This window comes from Ammospiza caudacuta, chromosome 3, assembly GCF_027887145.1.
Source record: "Ammospiza caudacuta isolate bAmmCau1 chromosome 3, bAmmCau1.pri, whole genome shotgun sequence".
Lineage (NCBI taxonomy): Eukaryota > Metazoa > Chordata > Aves > Passeriformes > Passerellidae > Ammospiza > Ammospiza caudacuta.
In genome coordinates, this window is record NC_080595.1 from 88,551,761 (window position 1) to 88,577,586 (window position 25,826).

Genomic DNA, 25,826 nt, shown 5'->3' on the forward strand with positions numbered 1-25,826 from the left:
TCCCTGTATGGGCTATTCACCTAAGACTTGGGCTTCAAGATTCTTGTAGGTCACTTCCAATTCACAATATTCTGTGTGCATAACAAACACTGATCTGTTGCCAACATGAGTGAATTTTACTTAACTTTGGTGAAGAGTGCTTCCCTGGATATATTTCCTTAGGTGACACCAAACAGGCCAAAGCGAATCTGCATTCATCCCAACCACATGTAGACATTTGTCCTAAATAATGAATATTTTTTGCCCAGCTCCTAATAGGAGGAGAAAGATGTGTTAAAAAATTAACTCAATTTAACAGAAATCTTAACATTCCTTTTCAGCAGATGGAGGAAGTATCTGTAACAAGAGGAAAAGATGAGTATCAAGCTGAAGTTTTAAGCTGTGATTTATTGCAGAAGGCTGTATTATCAATTGATAGTCTCTCAGGTGTTTTTCTTTTGCATAAATTCTGCCCATTATTTTCTCAGAAAAAAACCTCCAGCCTCATTCAGACAGTATGGTTAACATAACCCTACCTTCTCAGACACCTGTAATGTAAGATATATATAATAAGCAATTCATGTCTTTATGTCAAGGTGTCAGTAGAAGCATACTGGAGATTGCAAAAAATTATGGAACTGTATCATGATTTTTTTAGCTGAGACAAAAATGTGCACATACAAATCAATACAGAACAAATATATATGTAGTATTTTCTGAACTTCACACGTTTCTCTGTCTACTATTTTCATAAAAATTCACCAGTGTTGAGTAAGCATCCTTCAGACTTGGCTATACATTCTTTAGACTATGGTGGTTCTTTCCTTTCATCTCACACGGTGTCATTCAATATGATTCTTCTGCTATGAAAGGGTCTCTCACTCTCATGCCCTTGTCTCTGGGGTTCTCTCCTGCTGCAAACCCATCAGCTCTGTGATATTTCAAAAGCTTGATATGATACCTGCTGTATTTCACTTGCTATTAAAGGACTTCATTTCTGTCAAATGCCACCCTACAGCGAGAAGATGAAACTGTTTTTGCCAAGAATGAGATAATTTATTTTTAACTTGCACTCTCCTTTGAATGTGAACTATTCAGTTTTAATGACTTTTTTTCTTTTTGCTAGCCTAAGGGAGAGAGACAAAGATTTGGCACCAGACAGCTGACTCCACAAAAGGCTGAGATACTGAGTGACATAGCACAGAATTCATATGCTGTACACAGACAGTTTCCAATTTCTCTTTTACACCTGTTGCAATTTAATGGTTTTCTTTGCTTAAGGATATGAAGATTTCCCATATTGCTTTAATTAAACTGAACATAAAAGAAGATATATTCTGATTGAAATTTGATGGTACATTTTCTTCCTTTTTTTTTTTTTTTCTCTCTGCAGTTTATGATGATATAATGCTAGCATTGAGTGGAATGAGTGGTAAGTAAATGTTGTCTTGAATTTTTGTGTAGTTTTTTATTTTGAAGTCACGTGAAGCTGAGACAGAAAACTTTTATTTTAAGTGGGAAATCTCTGAGAGTCCCAATGGTATATTATTATGGGCATTAATAATTTTCTGAACAGGCAGTTTTGACCTTGCTAATTGTCACTATTAAAAGGGAATAAAGTATTATTCCACCTGGCTTGTTTGGTTTAGATACTGTGAAATTATTGCAGCAATAATTTTCTTCCTACTTTCCATCAGTAAGTGAACCTTGATATAGAGAGAAGGAGGTTCTGAATCTGTTCCCAGTGAAAAGCTGTTCTTTCCCCTAAAAGAACAGGGTTTTCACAAGAATAAAATTTTTATGCAAATAGAATCATTATACTACTCTTTCATGGAAATTACATGATTAGATTATTATTTAACAATGGATCTTGCCAGTCATGATGCTTGTATATGGCAATAAACTCATAAACTTACACTGAAATTTCACCTGATATAAATCAGCAGATGCTCCCTGAGAGGTATGGCAATTGTCCCTGTGATACTTGAAAATCATGATCCAGGTCTTGAATTTTCTTTTGTCCAGACAGCACAGATAATCCACTTCTCCATTTCCTGTTCATTCCACTGTCTCTCTTATTTGATCCACATATTCTCTATTTAATCTAGGTAAGTCAGCCTCTCCACTGAAGATTCTTTGCACTGAGGAAGGAATAAGGCTCCAGTGTTTCTTGAAATACTACAATGAAGAAATGAAAGTCAGCTGGAGCCACAGGTAGATGAGAATATTTTTTCAATTTTATTTGAGAAAAAATGCTGTCTTTACAATTTAATATTTACTATTCCATGGCATTAATTTATGAATTGGAACGCAATAATGAATTTCTCATTCCAGAACAATATATTCTCTTTTAACATGGAAAGTACATAAGATAAAAGAAATATTAAAAGGCTCGTCCAGCACCCTCAGGAGGGGTGTAACAGACAGTGAAAAGGAATTTACTGTATTGTGTTCTCTTATTCAACACAGGGCTGTTTGTCTTCTATTGTATTATCTGACTGGTTAAAAGATAGCAAAATATTTGGGCAAAGTTTCTGATTCAAGGCTGCCCTTTCTCTAAAGTGCATGAAACTCTCATCCAGTTCTAGGTGAATACCAAGGATCTGCACTCACAGTTTAATAAAAGCTTGTATTAGAATTATTTTTTTCCAAACTGATACAGTCTTAAGTAACCAAAAATATTTTAATTTTGATAATCTTCTTTGAAAAGATATTCAATTGGTGCAGGATACCTTGAGAATAATCCTCAGAGCTGAGATTATGGCTGAAAATGAGCTTTAAAGTTGCTAATAGTTTTCCACTCTCATGTTACATTAATCTTTGACTTTGGAGACAGTCAAATAATCTATTTACAGGTAAATATGTGTTCAAATGTTTTGTTATGTCAAGCCCTCAGTTGTTTGAAAATGCAGTTAATATTTGAAAGGATTTTAAAACATTTCAAGAAGTTTCACCTTCCACATTCTTCAGTCAACTGGTCTGACTCAGACAGGAATAGTCTGGCTTATCAATGTGTTGTCCTAGATTTGCAATGCTTTCTATGAAGACAGGAACACAATCAAGGCATCAATTATCACATTCAGGGAGCTCAAGAACACTTCTGCAAGGCTGTGCAACTGTATTTATATCTCAGACTATGTATTTACAAAGTTCTTCTTCTTTCATAATAGTGATATGAGTGTGATGACAAGGAAAAGAAAAAACATTTGCTTCTGCCTTTTACTGTATCTGCTTGAGTTTTAAAAGTGACAGGCTATTTTACTATCCATTTCATAGAAGTATAAAAATAAAGAATGCTACATGGCTAAAATGGAAATATAATATTATTATAAATAGTATATTTATATTATTTACATTTACATTTACATTTACATTTACATTTACATTTACATTTACATTTGCATTGACATTTACATTTGCATTTACATTTACATAGAGAACCCCCTGATTATTTGAGATTTTATAATGTCTTACACTTTGATTGTCTTGAAGATCATTGAACAGAGATTCTGAAAGAATAAAATTTCAATTCTTATATGAATACAATGACTATAATCAGAGCTGTTAAAGGTAAAAGACCAAAACAAACCAACCAAATGACCAATCCATCTGTCCCAACTTCCAATCTCCTTTAAATGGAGTTATAGCAAATTTTTTTTCCTGGAAAAATTAAAATGCTACACAACCCATTATTTTAATTTTTTTTCCCACCATGTAAATTTCTCATTAGCATTTAATTATCCACTGTCCTGCATAGCATGAAATACAATACAAGTCCTAGACATAGTATTCATCATCTACTCAGGGCATGGTGAGAAACTTTATATGTAATATTTTCTAATATATAGCCATTTCTATCCAGAAATCTAATTTGGTAGGCTGAACTCAATGAAGTTGTCTTAAAGAAAGGAAAATGGTAAAAATACTTTTTCACCATCAAAATAATTCTAGCTATGAAGTCAAATCACTTCTGTGTAGTCAAATAAAATGAGTGATCAAGAAAAAGCTAAAACTGACCTAATTTATAAAAAATTCCAGCTAAAGATGCTTGGGGAGGAAGAATGGAAAGAAGTATTTCAGTAGGTAATGAGTGAAAGAAGAAAGTTCTCCTTGAGCCATTGAAAATGGTGTGGTTTATATGCTCTCATTAAATAGCTTCTTCTATTTCCTCTGTTCCTGACAGACTGTGGACAAGGAGACCACTTGATCTGAATCTGCAGAGCATTTCCTTTTTCCTTAACTAGGAAGTGATGATAAATCCAGCTAATGTCATTGTTTTTTAAAAAGTTTTTATTACTTATCTACAGTTAATAAATTTTTTCTTGTTTTTTTAAAAACCAAAAACGTACTTTAACTTGGTGCAAGAGTAATTTTACACAAACCTTTTTAAAATTGATTTTTGAAGTTAATGAAATACATCTTTCCTTCCTTAGCTCTGTGTGAGGAGGGTAGGAGAATGAGAAAAGGGTGAACAGATGAATCTTAGAAATGAAAACTCAAGCTAATATTTTCAGTGTTAGATACTCCCTCCCTGAAGCAAAGAGTATTCTGGAAAAATAAGCCCATTAGTTGCAATCTATCTATAGCTTAGGAATACAAATGTTATCATTTGTGACTTTTTTAAAGATGGTTTCCTATGGACAACATACAGGAAAAGACTCAAATTCATCTCTACAAACCTTTTTTTTTTTACCCCCCAGGGAATCTAAGATTTCTTCTGGTGAAAAGATGAAGATTGGAGGTGGAGATGATGTTGCCTGGTTGCAGATAAGTGAACCCACTGAAAAGGATAAGGGGAACTACACCTTTGAAATCTTTGGTGGCAAGGAAACCTTCAAACGCACACTTGATCTGTCTGGGCAAGGTATATTTATAAGATCAGATTTGTTGTGCCTTTTCATAGATTATGCAGATTTTATTGGAAATAGAAGAATTACTATAAAAACAGTGAGTCTTTGATCAAAACCAGTCATAGGTAAGTTTTGTAACTGTTATTATCTTTTTAGTCTTGTATCTGTTTTCAACACCGGCTGCATTAGTTTTCAAGGGTCTGGTTTCTAATTGTGCTACTGTGTGACAGTGTACAGGTTTTAAAAGGGATTTTAGCATGGGAATGTGTTTAAATGTTTATTGAGCCCCAATGCAAGTTATGTTCATGACAAAAATCTCTCTCAATTGTTTGGTTACAGCTTTTGATGAAGCATATGAAGAGTTCCAGCGACTCAAGTAAGTGCTGCATCTTTTGCATTTTAATGCCGTACCATCAGTGTCAGCTGTGTCAAAATATATTTTATTATTAATTTCATCAATAACATTATATGTTTCTCTTTTTTTCTCAACAACTTTAGGGCAGCTGCTTTTGCTGAGAAGAGTAAGTTTATTTTACATTTTATCATAGGTGTTTTACAATGTGATCTAGTGTTCTTTTTAAAGCATTCATCATGATATGCTGCCATAACTTACTGAGTTCTGTGGCTGCAGAAATTCTGTGTTAGCACAATATATTGCAATAACAATAGTAATTTGTGGATTTAGTTGTCTTTAATTGAGATGGAAATGCACTAAACATTTCACATATTTTGTAAGCCTCCACTGTATCTTCTTGTGTCTGCAGAGATTTGGTGAAATGTGAATTGTGTGTCATACAAGGAGGTGTTGAGTCTGAAAGCTTCTGAGAATACTGAATATTGGGATCTATCTATTAAGTAAAAAATTGCCTGCTGCTGCCTGTTCTGCACTGCTTGCTGAGGCCCAGACTGTGGGGAAGCTCATTACAGTTAGGGACTGTAGGAGTACTGGAAATTATATCAATTCCCCGGTGGTGACATGATGCTTCTGCCCACAAAGTCTGTGGCAGAACAAATTTTTCTTGGACTTTGGATACCACTAAGATGCTAAAAGCACCCTCCTTACTTTGCTCTGGGCCCAAAACATAAACTGTCAAGCTCAGCAGTACCTTCAAGGTTGTTATGTGTATCAGTTTAGAATGCTGTAGCAAAATCTTGGCCAAAAAAATCTAAAGGGACTGACTATGCAACATATTAAACCCCTCCCAGAATATCACAAAAATTGGTTTTTTTTAAAGATTAAAAAAAAGGCAGAAAAAAAGCCATGAGTCATGACTCCAAAATCATTAAGAAATGAGTAATTTTGAAGTCTAAACTTCATATGAATACTATATTTTTCTTTAACCCCTAGATCGTGGTAAAGTCATTGGTGGTTTGCCTGATGTCGTTACCATAATGGATGGGAAGGTAAGGACAGCTTTTGTTATGCTGAGCAGTGAGAGGTTTTCTTTGATATCAAGAGGTGAGGGAATGCAAATGGTTTCATGAAACTGAAAGCAGGAGAATAATTTTATTTTTAGTTCAAATCTATAATTTCATAAGTAGAATAGACCCAAATTATCTAAAATGACTGTGGAATATATCTGGTAAGTTTTTAATACCAACCTACTGAGACTTGATTAATTATTATGATTTAATTGTTAATTTCTCTTAAATGACATGACTTTTGAAAGCAATAGTAATTTAATGTTGCTTATGTTCCAAAAAGGACTGAAAGAATAAAACTCACTCTATTAGACACAAGGTTATTTTCCCAAATTTTTGTTTTTGTGTTTGCCTCATCAGTCCTTTAAATATTTTATAGTAAGTCTAGTTCCTGTATGCTATTAGTTAACTTTGTCTCCTACACAATATCACTTCAAGAATGCCCACTGACTTAGCTTGCCACTGCATTGTACCTCTAGTATGTAAATCTTCCTTCAGCATTCTGACTTCAGATGCATGAATTGTCAAAGACCACTTCTATTTGTTAACATATGTGGCTTTTGATCACTGAAAACTTCTTCCTGTTTTATTTTTACTCTGAGTTATATCACACCTATTCAGTCATTGTCAATCAAGAAAAACATTCCTCAAGTATGTTCATTCCCTGAAGGGGAACGTGGAGAGAATATAAGGAACAATTCTGGTAGAAATTGTCAGTTTGGGGTTGTTAACGGTAGGGTTTTTCTTTGTTTTATTTTTTCCTGTTTTTTTTTCTAACACAATGCCACATATGTTGAATTCTTAAGGTGACTTTATCTAGGGCCAAATTTTGTGCAGTGAGTTTTCAGATGTTTCTTCCCTTTTTTTTTCTGTGATCACTGTACCTAAATACATGAAGTTTACACACACACACTTAGAGGGTGGTCAAAATTGGGTTCAGCAGTACATCTATAAAAATTTGGAAGAATCCTCATGAAAATTTTACAAGCTCCTCAAATCTCAATTCAGTCATTGAGAAATGCTAAGCTGCCAGGATGGTCCATTCGATAATGTCAGCTGTTTTCTGAATATGCTTCACATGCATGTAACACATGGCCAGGTTGGACAGGACTGTGAGCAACCCCATCTAGTGAAAGGTGTTCCTGCCTGTGGAAGATGTCCCTCCCCATGGCAGGGGGATGGCAAGCAGATGATATTTAGGGTCCCTTCTAACCCAAACCATTCTATGATTTTAAGAGCATTTTACCAGTATTTATGTATTATTTATTCTTCATAAATTATTTCTACTTTTCCAGTCAGCCACACCTGGAATCGATGTCCAGTGATTCATGTTATGTATTCTATTTTTAAGTGAATTTTTTTTTAATCATCTCAAGCAATAACCTCAGGAGGCCTTGGTCAGAAAAGATTTGCTCAGTTCTCCTCCCTGCTGTGTACAGGGAAGCTTCAAGGATGTTTTTAAAACTATCATTGCCTGAACCTCATGTCAGACTAATGGGTTGTCAGGAGTCTCCTGCAGGCAGGACTGCAATGACAGTCCAACTTACCATCTTCAGACACTGCAACCCTGAGGCTATTACTGTATCACAGTTACTGGTGAGATGGTGGAAAGTCTGAATCAAGGGAAGAATAAATATTAGGGACTTTACTTTTCAGTCCTCAAGAATATGATATCATGTCTTAGTTTAATTAGCTAAGAATAAAAAATGCCTAAAAGTAATATGGAGGTTAAACAAGTACTGATCTCAAACTTCTGTTTATCTCCCTCAGACACTGAATCTGACCTGTACTGTATTTGGAAATCCTGACCCTGAAGTGGTTTGGTTCAAGAATGACAAGGCCTTTGAAATTGATGAGCACTATGCGTATTCACTGGAACAGGGGAAATATGCCAGTTTAACCATCAAGGGGGTGACTTCAGAAGATTCAGGCAAATACAGCATCCATGTCAAGAACAAGTATGGTGGGGAAACAGTGGATGTCACTGTAAGTGTGTACAGACATGGTGAAAAAATGCCTGAAATTAAGCCTGGCCAACTTGCTAAACCCAGGCCAATACCACCATCAGAAGAAGTCCTCAAACCTGAGGGCAAATGAAGATTCTGTAACAAGTGAAGCTTCATTCTATGTTTGACAAATGTATAGAATACATGAGCTGTATTTGAGCTATTGCCACACAAAATTAGTTGGTAATGTCCAAAGGGAAACTGAGTTTTTAAGTTTGCTTAGGGAGGTAGCTGTGCAGTGGTGCTGTACACATCTGCAACAATCTCATTTTGAATGCATATAATTCAGTAAGACTTGCAAACAGTGAAAAGACAAATTCCTGCCAGGGGTTCCCATATGAAATGGCAAGTTCCAAAACCCACAAAACTGCAGTAAACTTTTATTTTCACACTTGTCAATCCTCTGCAAAAAACCCCAAAGTCCAGGCAATCCAACAAGCCTCTGAGAACAAATGTCCTGCCAGTAAAGGTGGTGAACTGCAGTTAGATAGATATTCAGAGATGGTCCTTTGGGCTTTGAAGCCCTTAGTGTCCTGTAAGTTTAGTGTATAGTCTTGCTTCAGTAGTGATACTCTTGTTCTATCAATTGTGTGACTTTAGTAGATGTGACTTTAGTAGACTTTTACAAATGTTCACTCTTTACTCACTGAACCATAGATCACATGGTTGTATTTTGTATTCCTGCTCTGTGCTAATAAAACTTTAAAAGTCACCTTTGCTACTCACTACTCCAAATCATGCCTAACTAGTTCTATTTACTCTTCTTCATTGTTTAATTATTGCTTATTGCACAATTTCACAGCTGGTAGCGTGCAGACTATCGACTTTCAATAAAGAATGCAAATTATGGTTAATCACAGTCACTGAGTGGCACTTGCAACATTAATTTTACTTTTTACAATACAGGTCAAGCTTAAACTGGCACTAGAAGATATATATACAATTCAGTCACTTAAAATAATTATGTCTTTGATTCTCCTCTCAGTGAAAAGAACAAGGGAGCTCTTCCATGTGTGAAGTGATGCTCTTCTAGGCAAAATTTCCAACACATTTTTATTGTGAAACATTCAAATAGGATGGGCATCAGTTGCTCACATATCTCTCATATGATACATAATTGAGTGTTTTGGATCAGGTTCTCTGTTCAATAGAAACCACCTCTGTACCTAGAAGAAGTTTTGTTCCTTGCTAAGCAGCTTCCAGCAGAGAGTTCTAATGGTAAGTAACATTCGTGATAGGCATTGAAGGCAGCCCTCCTCTCTTGTGACTTCTTCCAGTCTCTAGGATAAATGAGATGAAAAGGGAGAATTGTGGGAGATGGGAGCTTGGATGAGGGGTCACATGAAGAATTGGCACTGCAAAATCTTCACTGAAGAAACTGGATGAAAGAGTTCGGCACAAGTGACCAGATTAGAAATTTGTGTTTCAGGGTCACTGCTGAAAGTTGATGTTGAGTCTTTCACTCTGAGTTTCAGCTTCTGATCGTAAGTGTGGGAAATATAGAAACAATTGTTCTGACTTCTCCCTCCCTCCCACCCCAGCAGACAAACTGAAAAAAAACCCAAGGAAATTGACAGTTTTGGAACAAATTTAATTTCAGGGTTTCCTTTATTTAATTTTTTTTCAATTTTTGTCTCACTGACACAGACCTTTCATTGCTTTGTCTGCAACCCAATTCACTTGAACCACTATGGTTTTTGTTTTGGAGAAAGATGAAAAGCAGATGAAATGAGAAACCAACTTACCATATGTCAGATGCAGTAGGTTGGAGCACACATCTGGGAGACAGAAGAAAAAGAGACTAGACCTAGGCATCCTGATTCTCACATGAGCTTGTTAAATGCTAGATTTGAGAGGTTCTCTCCCTTTCTTGAATTTTATCCTAATTTTCAGTAGTCAAGGAGGGATTGAGGGCATGGTAGTGTAAACTAGTTAGGAACTTGATGGTTTGAACAAGTAATGATGAGGATGGATTCACTGTAGTTTCAAATTCTCCAAGGACTGCAAACTTCCTTTGCAACTCACTGATATCTGTAAGTAGTCATGATGCAAAACTACAGGCCAGCTCTGTAAAGGAAATAGCCTTTGATTACACTTTATTAAAAGATTATTTGATTTTAAATAAAAATATGTTTGAAATATTTTTGTACCCAGAGCCAATGAACAGTGAGTTTATATTTAAATACAGTTTAAACATCTAGGAATTATACTGAATGGTGATAAAAAATAATTTTTTGGGGTGAAAACTGGTTTGGTACCCATGTTCTGCATCTGGTCGTTGAATTAAAGTGTCCAAGATGTTTAATGACTGAAGAACATGGTACTAATATGAAGTAGTTAAATTAGGAGATTTTAGGACACAAAGAAAAGTAAGGATTTACCATCTTTGTATCTGTCAAAATAAGAAAATATATTTTCATAGCAATCCGTCATCACAAGAACTTCAGCAAGTCTCAACAAAATAAACCATATTTTCTTCTTTTCTATTCCAATTTTTTATTAAAGGTATTTAAGATTTTCAAAATCTTATTATGGCAGGCTCACAAAACATCAGAGCCAGTCTCCATAACATACAAAGTGAGTATCAGCAGGAATTTAATATTATTCTTATCTCCTTCTACAATACACAGGTTAATTTTAGTTGACACTATCAAATTACTGCATGTTATGGCAGCTTTTCAGAGGTATCCTTGAGCACAGGAGACAAGGTTAGTCTCATCTCTGCTGTACCTTTTGCTGGCCTTCTTAGTTAAGGAAGTTTCACTTATTTCCTTCCAGGCAAACAGAAATAATTTATTATGACAGCTAATCCTCTGTTGAAGTACAGAAATTATCATTCACAGGAACATTGTATTCTAAAGGCTAAGGACTTCCTAGAAACTCTTTCCCATATTTCAGTGTTCAGTGTACATTTGGTTCCTTTGTACACATTTAAAAATCTTGTTATCAGTTCCAGGAAATGAATTGGTTCAACTGTGTTTAAAAGGAACTGTCTTTTCAGAGTCAACATGCTCCTGGTTGCCAGGAGGGGCAATAAAATCGGATGGATATCAAAGGGACAAAAAGGATGTTCTGGTAATGTATTCAGATGAAATACATGGCGAGGTACATTAGCATTTGCACCTGCCCTCCACAGACCTGGTGCTAGCATTAGTTTAATTAATAAACATTTGAAGGGGCAAAGCAAGAAGGTGAGATTTGCTTGAGAAGGTCTGATGCCAAATTAACCTATTCACACTGAGGTCAAGGGAGATGGACTCGTTTATACTGCATGTAAATCTATTATTTTTACAAAGCCAGGAGCCCATTGTGGTGAACTGGCTGTTTCTGTTACCTTTAAGAGGAAATGTTTGTATTAGAATGATTTTCTGTCTCACTGGTGAGTTTTGTGTTGTGTGAGTTCCGTGTTGTGCCGTTCTGGGCAATGCTAGTGTGAAATGGAGCATCACTGCCTTGTCACGGGAGGCACAGAAGATGTCAGCCAGTTGTGCTGACGGGCCAAAGTCCTGGCTGTGCCTGTCATGTTGGCATCCTGCTGCAAGGCTGGCCAGGCTGCCTTTTCTTCAAGCACCTGCTTACTTTGAGGCTGCTTTGATGTGTTACTGTTTATTTGCTGAAAAACAGGTTTTATGAAAATTACTCCTAAGGCCAATTTACAGGTGCTTTTTATGAGGAATTTTTTTTTTTTAATGACAGTGTTTGCCTCTAGTATAAATCTCACTTCAGCCCATAAGACTTACTTGCATCCCACAGCTCAAAAGCTTGTGCACACTTCATTAATCTGCTCTTGTATGGAGACAGAGATTCAGTGATAATAGCACCTTAAGTGATGTTAAGGTGCAGACAATTTTTAAAGGCAACTTTGCAATATAATAAAGCACTTGATTCTCTTTTTTTAAATCTAAGAATAAAACCTCTTGATGGCAGCAGAGGAACAAGATAGAAATAAGTAGCTCTTAAAAAGTTTTGCCAGCTATAGCATATCCATCATTTTGATGCAAACACATCACTTAGGCAATGGGAGATTATTAAAAGCATTATACTTATGCCAGTGACAAGGACAGGTCCAGCAGATGACTGTTTCCTGGAAATAGCAGGTGATTTTGCAAGCAATAACACTGCCTCTTAATCTTTTCATGACACACATTAAGAGGTTAAGCATGCCTTGTAAAATATTGCAAGACTCATTTTAGATCAAGTGTTCTCCTTAGGATATGAAAATCCCAGAGTATCAACCATATTTATGAAGGAAGATTTGAGTTCCAGCTCTGAATGCAAGCCTCTCACACTTAGCATCTTCCACAACCTTGTTTCCAATACTGTAAGGCCCATGCCCTACAATTTTTATTCAGTTTTTACGGAGGGATTATTCCATTTAAAATTAATGTGAGATGTGTGAGCGAGGAGCACAGGTCTAGCTCTCAGTACTGCCTCTGCAAGATTCAGTGATGTCAAGACCTGTAAGAAACTACCACTAGCCTTCTAGATTAATATTTAATTCCTCATTAGAATGTGTCTGTAACTCTCAGTACTAACTTTGTCCTCAGGTAGCTCAAGGTTTATCAGACTGTTGTGTTTTAAAAATAGTGCACTTGTCTTCACGTAATTTTGTTTGTGAACATTTCAACTTCCTGTGGGTGCAGTAAAGGACTGTTAACTTGTAATAAACATGTGCCATTTTTTTGGTTAATGTAACTTCTTTTTATGTTATTGTTTCTCCTCTGTTACATTCATATAGTACAGCTGACATCTGATAGGTAAAAGAGATTTAGACACTCTACTGCAATTAGAAGTGATATGGTTAATAGCTGTGGCTAAAGCCTTCCACATGGTATTCTAAAATATCCAGCAAGGTTACCCAATGCAGATTTCACAAGACACCATCACATCCCAAGAGTGAATCTGCCCTCCACCCTGCTGAGGGCCTCTGTGGGAAGCCATTACCCATCCAATGACATTGGTGCACACAGCATGGAGAAGAGAGGCAGATGGAAAGAACTACAGCTTCTGTTAAAGACTGAGCCAGTGCAGCTCTTTACCATTTTAAATCACAGTTCAAATGGTGATCAAAATTTTAGTGTGCTGGCTTGGTGACCTCCACTGGACCATTTTGAATAAAGAAGTGCACTAAAAGCCAATCCAACAATTGTAAATCAACCCAAAGCTAGCCCTCCTGATTGCAAGGTAGTATGTGAAAAAGAACCCCATATAGTCATGTGCCACTTTAGCTGCCTGGGAAAAAATTCCTTCCACATATGAAAATGGCAATCAACCTCCTGCACAGTGCGTAATGGGAGGTAAAACACAAGACAGCTCCCTGGCTGGGAGTTACGAGGCCACATGCAGATGTCTCCATCTGAGCTAATCACTGAAACTCCCGTCTTGGAAGTGGAGAGAAACAAGTACCAGTAGGGCACAAGCCATGCCATTCTAAAACAGGTCTCTCAAATAAGTGAGATGAATCACATATTTTTTCCACTGTCTGTAAAGGGAGCTTTGTATAAACTGCTTGGATGGGAGACATTGCATTGGCTGATGTTTGAAGTCAGGTGTGATAAATTCTGCACCATCTTTGTCTAATTTAGGTCCTTAGTTGAAGAATCTATTTAGAGATTTCTTTCTTAATACCAGAATTTTTGGTGTGTTTTTACAGGCCATCGTCCTCTACTGAACTCTTGTAATTTTCTGCCTTCTTTGTGATATCCATCTTATTTCAGTCTCTGGAAGCACTTGTGTTTTCCATCAGTCACTTGGTCCCAACTTATAGCTGATTCTCATCACTTGGCCTTTATGAAGATGTTGCATTCAATTCAAGCCTTTTAAATATGTAGGTCTTCATCCCACTCTTTTATTGTTTGTGATGCTGCTGTTAGTGTAGGAATTGTTTCTACTTTTGCTCATCTCCTCTCTGTGGCAGCTTCTCAACCAATGGATGCCATAAGCCTTTCATGGTCTGTTTGTGTCCTTTAGCTAAGCCCATAAGATATGCCTTGTGCAGTTTCTCTGTTGTGCTGGCAAAACACACCCTCTGGCTGAAGAAGCACCATTCTGTGGTTCTGATAAGTCCAAGTTCCTCTGCCCAAGGCAGCTCAGTAACTGGCAAAAGCTCTGAATACTCCTGCTTCTGGGCCAGAATCTGTCTGCCTTGGTGTTCTCTTTGACTAGTTCCAGTTGTCCTTCTGTTCAGCTCTGTTACTCGCTAGGTTTTGTGATTTCTTGATATGATCTTTCTTCCTCTGTCATTTAATCCTGCCTTAATGGCAGAAACTGTCCCAAGAAATAAGCCTTGCTTTCAAGACTTACTTTTCTATTCCCTAGACCAACACCCTGTACATACCACATTTACCTCTTCTAGTGCCCACCACAAACTTCAGTATCATCTTAAGTGAAGACAGTATTACCCAAGCTAACTTCAGATCAAGAGCTGTTTAGGAGTGTGTGAGCTAACCTGCACCAAAACTTTGCTAAGGTCAGTCCAAACAAATAAAAGTATTAACTGATTGAGTTCAGTGCTGATGCCTTAGCACTGGTTAATTTTCTCAGAGGTTGTAACTGAGATGTCCGAGCACCAGTAGCCACATGAAATTTGTATGTGATAACATAATTTCCTGTTTGTGATTCTTTTTTATTATCATTAACCAATGATTATCTTTCCACTAATTTTTGGGTAACTTAGGGGAAAATGTGTTATGATTAATTGGCACATTTGTATTTGAACTCATCTGCGGGATAACTGAACTTTTCAGGCTTAAACCTTAAACTTCCTAATTTTCTTGGATTTTAGATAGACCACCAGGTCACGTACAGTAAACACCTGTGTCAGCTTTGGCTGTTAAAGGTTATGTTCTGACCTTTCAGGAACAGGTTTGGCTCTTGTGTGATCTTTTTGCTTATCTTGGTGCATATCCCCTGCTGCTGCGGTCTGGCATTTATGACTCGTCAATGGGATTCCAATTTTTCTCAGATGCACCTTTTCCTCTAAGCATGGCATGCAAACCTGTTTCACTCTGAGATCTTAAACCTGCTTTTGTGCTCTCTTTAAACACAATCGATTTTTACATGCACAGCCCTCTTATTAGAAAGGCAGTTAAATTCCTATGAATCTTATTTATTCAGGCTTACACATATGACAGGAGTCTGTGTCCCATCCTTTTGTGACTGCCTGAAGTGTCCTGCCACAAATCAGAGAATATCTCTTGCAGACCGCTCTGACTTCTACATCATTAAGTGCCATAGTTTAGCACCAGCTGGCAACTAAGCACCATAGAGCTGCTTGCTCACTTCCCCCAGCTCTTCACCCTTGGGGGGAGGAGAATGGGAAAGAAAAGGCAAACTTTGGGTGTTGATATCATCACAGTTTAATCATTAAAAATAAAAAAAACCACACTACTACTAATAATAATTGTAGTACTAATGAAAAAATGTACTACTAATGAAAAGGGGTGAGAACAAGAGAGGGGATGAAATTCAAGAGAAACAATTGGTGCCCAACACAATTATTCACCCCATGCTGACACCAATGTTCAGACCTTTTCTGGGCAACAATCAGCAACCCCCAGCTAATTGCCTCCAGTTTTGTAAGCTGAGCATGACATTCTCTGGTGTGGAATATCCCTTTGTCCAGCTCAGGTTAGCTTTCCTAGCTACACTCCCTCCCAGCTTTTTGTACACCTGCTGGCAAGGCATGAGACATTGAAAAGTCCTTTATTTAGAGTAAGTACTATAGGAACTAAAACATCAGTGTGTTATCAAGATTATTCTCAAACTAAATCCAAAATACAGGACTTTATAAGCTATTAAGAAGAAAATTAACTTTATCCCAGCTGGAATCAGGATATCAAATCACCTGTATTGTAACCCATTTAATTAGCCATGATTTCCCTTCTCAGAAACTTATCCTTACCTGTTAGTAGTAAGATTCAGAAACATCACTTTCCAAGCTCTGCACAATACATTCTGATGGGCTCTGATCAGGCCTCACGTCCATTTGATGCCAAAATATATGACTATTTCATTCCAAAGAACATAGCTAGTAATTCCCTTTCCATCAGAGCACATCTCGTTGGGCCTGACAAGCTTTAATTGAAAATGCCATGGGCTAATGACTTTACAGTAACTGTGCTCCCAAGTCTCCTCCTGAGGCCTCAAACTGTAATTAAAGATGCTCCACAGGCATTTCAGGATTGGCAGCTTCCTTATATCGGTCTTTATTCTTTCAGATATCTTGTATTTTGATGTTAAAGAGACAGGGACATTCTGAGTGGCCAAAGAGACCTTTGTCTTTAGTCTGAACAGTTAAACAAGTTGAGCCTCTAAGGGTTAATCCATCCAGAAAAATGGAACCAAGACTCGTACTGCTTTTCCCTTTCAGGAATGAATCTGGGAATAACACCAGCACACATTCCCTAGAGATTGGGCTAACCTTTGGAGGATTGCTTATCCTTCTTGATGGAGCAATCATTTTCAGCATAAGCTGAATCTGGTTCACATGGTAACAAGCTTGACCCACAGTGTGGAGACCCTTACATAATATTGACAGCCTAAATGAGCATTCTTTGAGCTCTCCCTACTTAGCAGCATGGCTACATGATGGTGATCTCCCCTGGAGTTGGGAAACCTCTCCAGGTTTCTACTTGTGACAGAGAGAGCTTTTACCAGTGACTGATCTTTGGTAGCAACCAATATTGTGCATAAACTTGCAATATGATAACTTTGATTTGAATTACTAGCTCAGACTTTTGTCTTGATAAGTTTTGAATCAGAGCTCAAATTGATTTTGGATAGACCACCAGGTCACGTACAGTAAACACCTGTGGCAGTAAAAAATTGAACTTTGTCATGGAACTTTGTTACACCACAGCTTTACAGCATCATATTAAAATTGCTTTTGCTAATACCTTTGACAGCAATTCTTTTGAGTGATCTAAATTCATGACAGATTGAATGGAGAAGGATCCGGAAAGGGAATCTGAGGAAGAAAGTTGTCTCTCTCTGTCCTCTTCAAAACCTGTGTAAATGTGGCCAAGTTGGTAAATTTTAGTTTGCACATGAGTAGAGATTTCCTAGTGGTAAAAGTGTCTGATGGTTCTGTGCACACAGATCAAGCTCTAGCCAACCCTTGCTGTCCCCTTCTCAGGATCTCTGAGCAGCACTGGACCTGCTAAACTTAATATGTAGGGTGACCTGAACCTGCTATTCATTGTGAAAAGTGGGACGCTCTCTTCTGTCTGAGGAGGTGCTAGCTGGGAATTGTTCAGTTTGAAGAGTTTCTTCTCTATACCAGCTGTTCAGATACTAATAACAGAGCTCCCACAAAATAAAGATTGTGTTTGGGCTACATAACCTGATTAAATGTTCATTTCTGGTAGACTGGCAGTGGGATGGATATCATATAAGGCAGAGCGGGAGCTGCACAGCTATCAGTATTCTCTCTGCAGTGATTTCATCTGTCAAGCTGCATACAGCTTTTTGCTTTGGTTTTATAGAGCCAAAATCTTTAACAGAAAAAACAATAAGGGATCCTGCGACCTGCCAGTTTCACTGATGTGTCCCTGGTTCTCTGTACCCCGATTCAGTGACTCATTGTGGCCATAACCTCAGTGTTTACGTCTCTTTTGCTCTTATGACATGGTACAAAACAAACCTCCAGAATCTAGAATATGTTTTTCTTACCCCTAGAAATACTTTGCTTTCAAACTTCTCTTTTGTTTTCATTACCTTGCCATTGGGGCCATAAGTTATTTTGTGAAGAGTTGCAGCTTCACCTTTGAAACAAAACAAAAAAACCAACAACAAACAAACAAAAAAACCAACCAAACAAAAAGGTGCATATTTTAACTGTTATTTTCTGATTATTAAGTTCTGCTCTGTTTTCTTTACTTTTCTGAATTATAATAAATGATTTGATGGTTAACCTACATCTAATTTGAAAGACAAAGAGAAGATATTTCACATAGCTCTTATTTTCCTTTTTCTAAATTCTATTTTATTTTGATGGCTAATTTCAGATGGGATATAATTATTCCATTTTTTTTTTTACCAGTATTTGATTGCGTGCATAAACTCTTGTGCAGTATGAATCATATTGGAGAAACTTGGTAATACTGCTGCAATATTCCTATTCAACCCAGAGTGGCAAAACCTTAGCTATCATTTACTAAAAGTGCATTTTATAGTAAAAAACTTTAATAGATCAGTCTTCAAATTCTTCACAGAAAAGCAAAATTATGGGGATAGGATATCAGAGAAAAGATATTGCACTTCAGGCATAAGAAACGTCATGAAAGAAATGTCCTGGGTAGCTGAGGCTCTTGAAAAATTGAGGTTGTTACCTGGAGTAAAATTAGCATGTTGGAATGTAGGAAACTCTGAAAAAACAGCTTGGAAAAAATAGATGTAACTTGTCCCATCTGTTTCTCTTTACAACTACCTAGAAAGAAGTTGTAGCAAGGTGGGGATTTTCCTCTTCCAGAGAATATGGCCTCAAGCAGAACAAAGGGAGGCTTAGGTTGGACCACAGGAAGAATTTCTTCATGGTAAGGGTTATAAAGCATTGGAATGGGCTGTCCAGGGAAATGGTGGAGTCACCATTCCTGTAAGCTTTCAAGAAATAGCTGGATATGACACTCAGTGCCGTGGTCTAGTTTAAAGTGTGGTGATTGATAAAAGATTGGACTTGATGAACTTGAAGATATGCTCCAATCTAACTGATCCTGTGCCTCTGTCAAAATTTAAAGAAATTAAAATGAAAAAATTAAGAGAATGTGAGTACTTCTACACAGTGACTAATCCACCATAAAAATCTCAATTTTTGTCAGGGATATCCTTCCCTAGAGGGATACATTTTTCAGAGGGTCTACAGCACATATACCTTTACAGACAGATAAATCTGTGTGTTATATGATGTACTATGCATGAAAGCATGTAAAAAAAATCTATGTGAAAATATGCACACTGCTACAGTCCAGCCATCCTTCTGTTGCTTGATAAATGACTAATGGATAAACATTCAACACCAGGTATTATGAGGAAGCAACCCTCCTTAAGGGCAGCAGAATTCAAAATGGAAGCAACTTGCTAATTTTCAACAGTGAGATTCAATTAACATGTGGGACATAACTTCAATAGCAGCTGAGAGACAGAAGTCTTTCTGAATAGATACAGGTTAGTTAAATCACAAGTTATTTAATGCTTGCTAGTCAACTGCATTTTTGTTTGTTTTGGTTTTGTCTAGGAGAGGAGGGGTGGCTTGCAGCTCTTTTGTGCAGGCTGGACACTGATTTTTCTTCCTGCTGTAAAAATCTTCAAGGCTATTGCAGTAGTCCCATGTAGTGTGGCCACATGAAGGGATACCTTAATTCTTTCTCCAGAGCATGGATTTAGGGACAAGGTCTTGAATAAAAGAATGAGACCCTGTCATGTTAAAGTGTGTACAACTCAACAGCAATGAGGCCTCTCTTCCCTTACTGGTGAGGCAAAATGAAGCTTTTGTCACTGTAAAAGATATGTGACAAGTACAGTTGTATTTGCATTCAGAAATGGGGATCATTAAGGACCTTGAGCTGGATGCAGCCCTTTGTATATCATCAGGCTGAAATTTTGAGTCTCAGGCTTGTCATATCTTTGAAACAAATGGGGTCATACGAAGTGACATGTTGTTGGGCGCTGGCAAGGTTTGGTCCCCAAGGATTTTATTTGCCTGTGCTAAAATCTGCTTATCAGTCAACTGGGCATTCACATTTAATCCTGGTGCTGAAACATTCTTGCAGGTGAATCTTAATTTGTGAGCTCTTTGCATTCTCTTGAGTCAAGAAGTTAAACTAATTTGATATTGCACTCCCTTGATAATGAAAAAGGCTGACAAGAACAAGACAGAGTTTACAGTACTGTGTCTCATTAAATCATTTTGCATTTCAGTAGCAGGATGATTTATCTTTCAAGTGGTGTTTGCGATAAGGATGGATAAAAATTGTTCAAAAATCATAGTAAAAATACATATGTTAATTATTTTTTATTACAATAAAATTCAAATTTCTGCTAAAAATCATGACTGAATGGTGCCAGAAGATGTACAAAAAGCCTCATATCCATCGATGAGATGTAACATTGCCAAGGGCCAGAATTTCCACTGCATCCCCTCATAATTTAGACTTGGAAGTCCTGGACTGATGCTAGTATCTCAGTTTTTATTTAAAACATAGAGAATTCAATTCTAATCCGGTGGTTGTTGCACAGAAAAGCTAAAGAACCTGAACCAGAAGAGGCAGCAAATAGAAAAATTTGCCCTTCAGGGCCAGAGAAAGCCAAGAGCATTTAATAATTCTCAAGAGAACTGGACTTATTCTGTCCACTTCAACCACATCATTCACAAGTGTGATCTCCCCAGATGCACCCAAAGAACATCCTGGAGTTGGTTGCTGCCCCTGGAGCAACTTGGCAAATTATCTGAGCAACTTGGCAAGCTATCTGCTACGGAGCCCCTTTCTTTGGAGGTGTCAGGAAAGAGTCAGAAAAGACTGGCTACAGGAACTGTCCTTGTTAGAACTGCAATCTGCTCCTCACCACCATTTTCCCTTGTGATTGTTCCTTCATGACATGACCGAAAAAAATCAATTTATTAGAATCAACCCTACTCTTTATTGATGCTGAACTGGTTGAAGAGAAAGCAGCTGTACACTGGATTCTTCTTTCTGATGGGCTGCAGAAAGTCCCACTGGGTGTGAGGTGAGCATCCCTGGGTTGTAATTTTATCATAAACCTGAGGAATTATAGTCAATAATTTATGAACACAATAAGATTACTTAAATGTCATTTGTAATTAAAATGGTGTGAGAATCAAGATTTTTTAGAAAAGGAGCTGCTTGAAACCAACCCCAAAACAATCATTCATATGGGAGTTTGATTTCCACAATGTCCTCATCTGTGCTGGAAGCCTTCTTGGTCATGTTCACATAATAGTCTACTTACTGCAATGTACAATATTGCAATGTAAGCTTAACATGGCAGAACTGTTATCTTTAGCTGTAAACTCATAAATAAATTCTTTATACAAACAAATATGCTGTTCTGCATAATGGCAGCTTGCTACTCTAAAGAAAAATTTTATATGCTTATTAACTTAATTGTCACATAATACTGCTGCTCTTGACAAGAGCAATACAAGCCATTCTTTTTCATAGCTTTTGAATAAAAAACCAATGTTCTTGAAGTACTTTTATAAAAAAGAAGATTTTTCCAGAATTCAATTCACATTGATCTTTAGTATTTACTGTTTAGAGGGGGAATCTAAGGTCTAGGAAGTACCTAGTTCTGCATGTGCTCATTAGAAAGATGCACAAATCAAGCAGTTTAACTCATGCACAGGTAGAAACCCAAACTCATCATCTAAAATGATCATTTATAACTTCATGAAACAAATGTTTTAGGTAAAGGGTGAAGACAAAAGGGAGAAAAAGGAGCTGATTTCTTGTCAGAATAAGAGTAGAAACACACTCATGATGCCAAGAGATGTGCTAAATGTTATCCATAATAACAAAATGCAGGTCATATACACAGGTGCCTAAATCCAGGCTAATGAATATTTGGCCATGTGCATCCTCTGTGCAGTTCTGCAGTGTTCATGAATCAAATAATGGCTGCATCTTTGGAAAATGCTGAATCCTAGAAATGCTAATGAGGCAGTATGCAGAAGTCATAACTATTGCCACTGTCAAGGGGCCATGAAAATTATTATCTGTTAAGATATTGGAGGCAGAGCTATTCTACTATCCTCTAAATTCTCATGGAACTTACCTGATTTACTAACTAGTCCTTGCATCAAGATTGTTAGTTTGTCATGGCAACCTGGAAAAAGAGAGGAGTAGGATGCCATCAGGCAGCAGTCATAATGCAAGCATAAGTTAAATGCCTCTAAAGTTAATGATGCAAACTCTTCATTGCAGCTGCAGGGCACACAGTGTGACTTGGGGGAGGTGCACAGATGCTGTAAATTACTTTGGATGCCAGCACCATGACCCCGGGCCAGCTGTGTATCAGACCAGACTGGTGGCATAAGTTACAATAATGTAACTGCTGCTGTGAGTGATCCTGAGTGGCTGCTGTGGCAGATGTAATGTCACTGTCACACATAAGTCCCTTTTTTTTTCTTTTCCTTCCTTATTCTGGCTGTAGGGTTGAGGGCAACCTGGGACCTGCTGCATTTTTTCTGCCCCACTAGGGAATTATCCCACCCTAAATAATCTTTCCCTTATAATTCAGTTAAATGCTGTAAGTCGTCTTGAACACGAGTCAAGCCAAGGCAATATACTTTTCCTTGCTTTGCATATTTCTCTATTTCATATTATATTTTATTGTAATAGCACGGACACTCATTTTGCTTTAATTGTAAATCTTGGATCCAAGAAAATGCTTTTAACAAAATCAAATGACTATTCAGCTGAAAAAAATGGTAACTGAAAAGCAATGTTATTGACAAAATTATCTGTCAGAGCAACAGCATCCTCTCTACAGCTTTCACGGTGTGATGTTATTAGTGCATGGGAAAGCTGCCTGGCTGCTCTGCTGCCTGCTTTTTAGTGATAAGTTTTATCTATTATGTTGCAGGAACTTTTGGTCAAAGCCTTGTGTATTTTGCAGTTTTCTGAATATATCTCAAGATCTTCAAGTTTTATCATCTGCAGATAATTGCTGCAAACAAACAGATATTATTCAAGTGGAAGAACAGGAAGAAACATCTGCAGCCAGGAGCACTGGCAAACAGAAGTTTAGAGGTAGCAAATGAATCATGTGGAACTAGGACAGACCTAGCAAGGAACAGACACTGTTCATCTGTGCAGTAAAACCCACTTACTTTAAGCCACAGCTGTAAAATTAATGGAGTTTTGGTAAGCTGCCACTCCCTGGGGATAATAGTAAGTATATGTGTCTTATGAATGTAAGATTTCTTACATTCCCCTTTCCTTATCCTGGTAACCTAGGTTGCTGAAGTCTGTTTTACACTGCCCTCTTCTCCTTTTTTTCTTTCTTTTTTTTTTTTTTTTTTTCCCATGGAATATGTCAAGATCTCTCATAAAGCAGTCACTATATTAGGAGACAGAAACTCACAAAGCCTGGGTAAATGTCAGCACCATGGAACAACTTTCACCCCTGAAAGGTCACAGACTGCAGTTCCAGCGTATTGTGGTCCAGTCAGCAAGAAACCAGCCAAGCATATCAGTTCAACATAATACCACATTATTACATTTATCTGGCCAGCATTAAATGTGCTGCAGCCTCACGCTTTGTTTTCCTTGACTTTGAATGAATGAAGCAGCTTTTGTAGGCCATCCTAAAGCTGTTCATTCAAAGATTAGGAAAAGGCCATGTTGTCTGATGGGGAATTTAGACTGAGTGGAAACACCTAACACCAAACCCATGATCCTCAAATGCTCATCCAGCTTCTCCCTAATCTTCACCATTTACATTTGCTTAAATAACTAGAATAGAATGCTATGGTTACCTCGTAGCACTGCAGCCCTGGTGGGAGCAGGGAGCTCCTGGGCCAAGCTTGCCTCTGTCAAACTCTGACTTTTTTCTTGTGTCCTCAGAAAACATTTGCAGTGAGCTGATTCTTATCTTAGACAATTTCACCTACAAAAGGCTGTTACTTGAGAGAACTTGCTTGATTGGTTTGTTTTGAGGGTAGAGGGAAATGGATTCAAGAACTCTCCAAATTGCAAATCCCAAATGGAAGCCTGTGCTGCCTGGTACTAGTGGGCACCTACTAAGTGTAAACCCTTTCTCCAGGATCTCTCCCCCTTAGGCTGCTCTGTGCTTGGCATAGTGTTTTTTGTGAGTCTAGTTGTCCTGCATTGGGATGCCTAAAGGCTAGGTACAGCACTGCTTAACAGTTTGATTCCTAAATTCTTGCTGTGCACACAGGAAACACTTTGGAAGTCTTAATTTTCTTATCTGTTTATCAAATTTGTCAATTTGTCAACTGAATTTGAAAAACACATGCCAGGGACAGGTGTTTACTTTGCTACAATTTGCACATATATATATATGTGTATATGTGTATATGCACATATATTTTTTTTAACTAGACAGCAGCACTAGGAAGACAGCAGGGTTGTATGTTACTAGACCCTCTACATGCTTATTGATTACACATTACATTACAGCAGAGATTTTATATTGATTCCATAGCATTTTCAATGACGTTTTCATGACCATCATGACTGATTTTTAGAAGGTTAGTGATAAATCACTCATCTGATGATTGCTCAGTGCTAATGACTTCTTTTCCTTGGGTGATTATTGTGTAGAAGATTACTGTACAACCTATGAAAGTTTCTAAAGCTGTGTTTTGTGTGGGTGAGCCAACACTCCATTGAAGGGGCCTGCATGTTACAACTTCGCTGTTTCCTAGGGCAGGCTGCCGATCTCTGCCTTCATTTTTCTGAACATTATCAGAACATCTAATTTCTATTCCGCTTTAGGGTCATGCTAAGTTACCAATTTTAAACAGTTTCTGTGATGTTGACAGTTTTAATTTGTTCCACTTGGTATGTTAGCAGGCCTATTGTTTTTTCAAAGTAGATTTTTGTGTTTCCGAAAGAGACAGTTCCTGTATTCTCTCAATGCAATGCAATTTGTACCCATATTGCGGCTCCAGACATCTCCTTAAGGGCAAGTCTAATTGAAGTTGCTTGATTTCTGCTACCAATCAGAGTTTTTTTAAACTGGGTTCCTTTTCAACTGTAATGCTTTAAGCTTCTCCTGTATTAGCAGGCTCACTCAGGTGTAACATTTTCTCTGTATCTCTCTGCTTGACCACAGCCCTCTGGTTCACTTTAGTCAGTCTTCCAACTAAAATTTAAAGAGCTCCTGATGAGCTCTGAGACTGATTAATACTTATGAGAATTTACTGGTCCTTTCTTAAAATGATTGCATCTAAATTAAGCCATAAATCTAGCTCTGACTCACCTTTCAGCCAGCTGTGCCTTATCTGGACTCCCAGCAGAGCAGGACAGGATTCAGGGTGGATGCAAGGGCCACAGTCTATAACTCTGTCATTCAATAGTCATTTAAGGGTCCTTCCACTAGTCATTTAGGATAATATTTCAACAGTTCCTAAGCAAGTCACTTTACTGGGCCTATGTCCCTTTTTTCTTGGGACAAGAGGAATTTGCTGTTGGTTTCAACTGTGCAGTATGTTATGCAAGGGGAAAGGTAACTCTGTATGTCCTTGCATTGAAATGAATAGTTTGTAAAAGAGAGGAGGAAGGTGGAAAATTTCATGGATTGTTTTATTTGAGGCTTTTACTTCCTCTTTGATTTCAGCAAAATGGTAATTGCTTGACATTCATGTATCTCTTCTCTATCCAAGCATAAACAAAACTTTGATAAATCTGAATATCTCATCTTTGACAATGTAATAATCTGTGGCTTTTTGGACCTTTGTGTAATGTAAATTTTAAATATCTTTGTTTGTGATGAATTTATATTAGCCTTTTATTGTAGGTGTATATCAAAATGACTTTTTCTTTTCTTTCTAAGTAAATCACTAATCATGCAAAGCTTTCTTTTT

General features: G+C 37.4%; 1 protein-coding gene across 2 annotated transcripts in view; it reads left to right on the plus strand.

Annotated features, from left to right (window-relative positions):
* Nucleotides 1–9,107, plus strand: part of MYOM2 (myomesin 2) — a 76,386-nt gene extending 67,279 nt beyond the window's left edge. For both annotated transcript variants that reach the window (XM_058800910.1, XM_058800911.1), the window contains 7 exons: nucleotides 1,373–1,411; nucleotides 2,088–2,193; nucleotides 4,680–4,843; nucleotides 5,169–5,205; nucleotides 5,328–5,350; nucleotides 6,178–6,233; nucleotides 8,022–9,107. In XM_058800910.1, coding sequence (XP_058656893.1) covers nucleotides 1,373–1,411; nucleotides 2,088–2,193; nucleotides 4,680–4,843; nucleotides 5,169–5,205; nucleotides 5,328–5,350; nucleotides 6,178–6,233; nucleotides 8,022–8,348 — 752 coding nt within the window. In that variant the 3' untranslated portion in view covers nucleotides 8,349–9,107. The remainder of the gene's footprint in view (nucleotides 1–1,372; nucleotides 1,412–2,087; nucleotides 2,194–4,679; nucleotides 4,844–5,168; nucleotides 5,206–5,327; nucleotides 5,351–6,177; nucleotides 6,234–8,021) is intronic.
* Nucleotides 9,108–25,826: the final 16,719 nt, after the last annotated feature.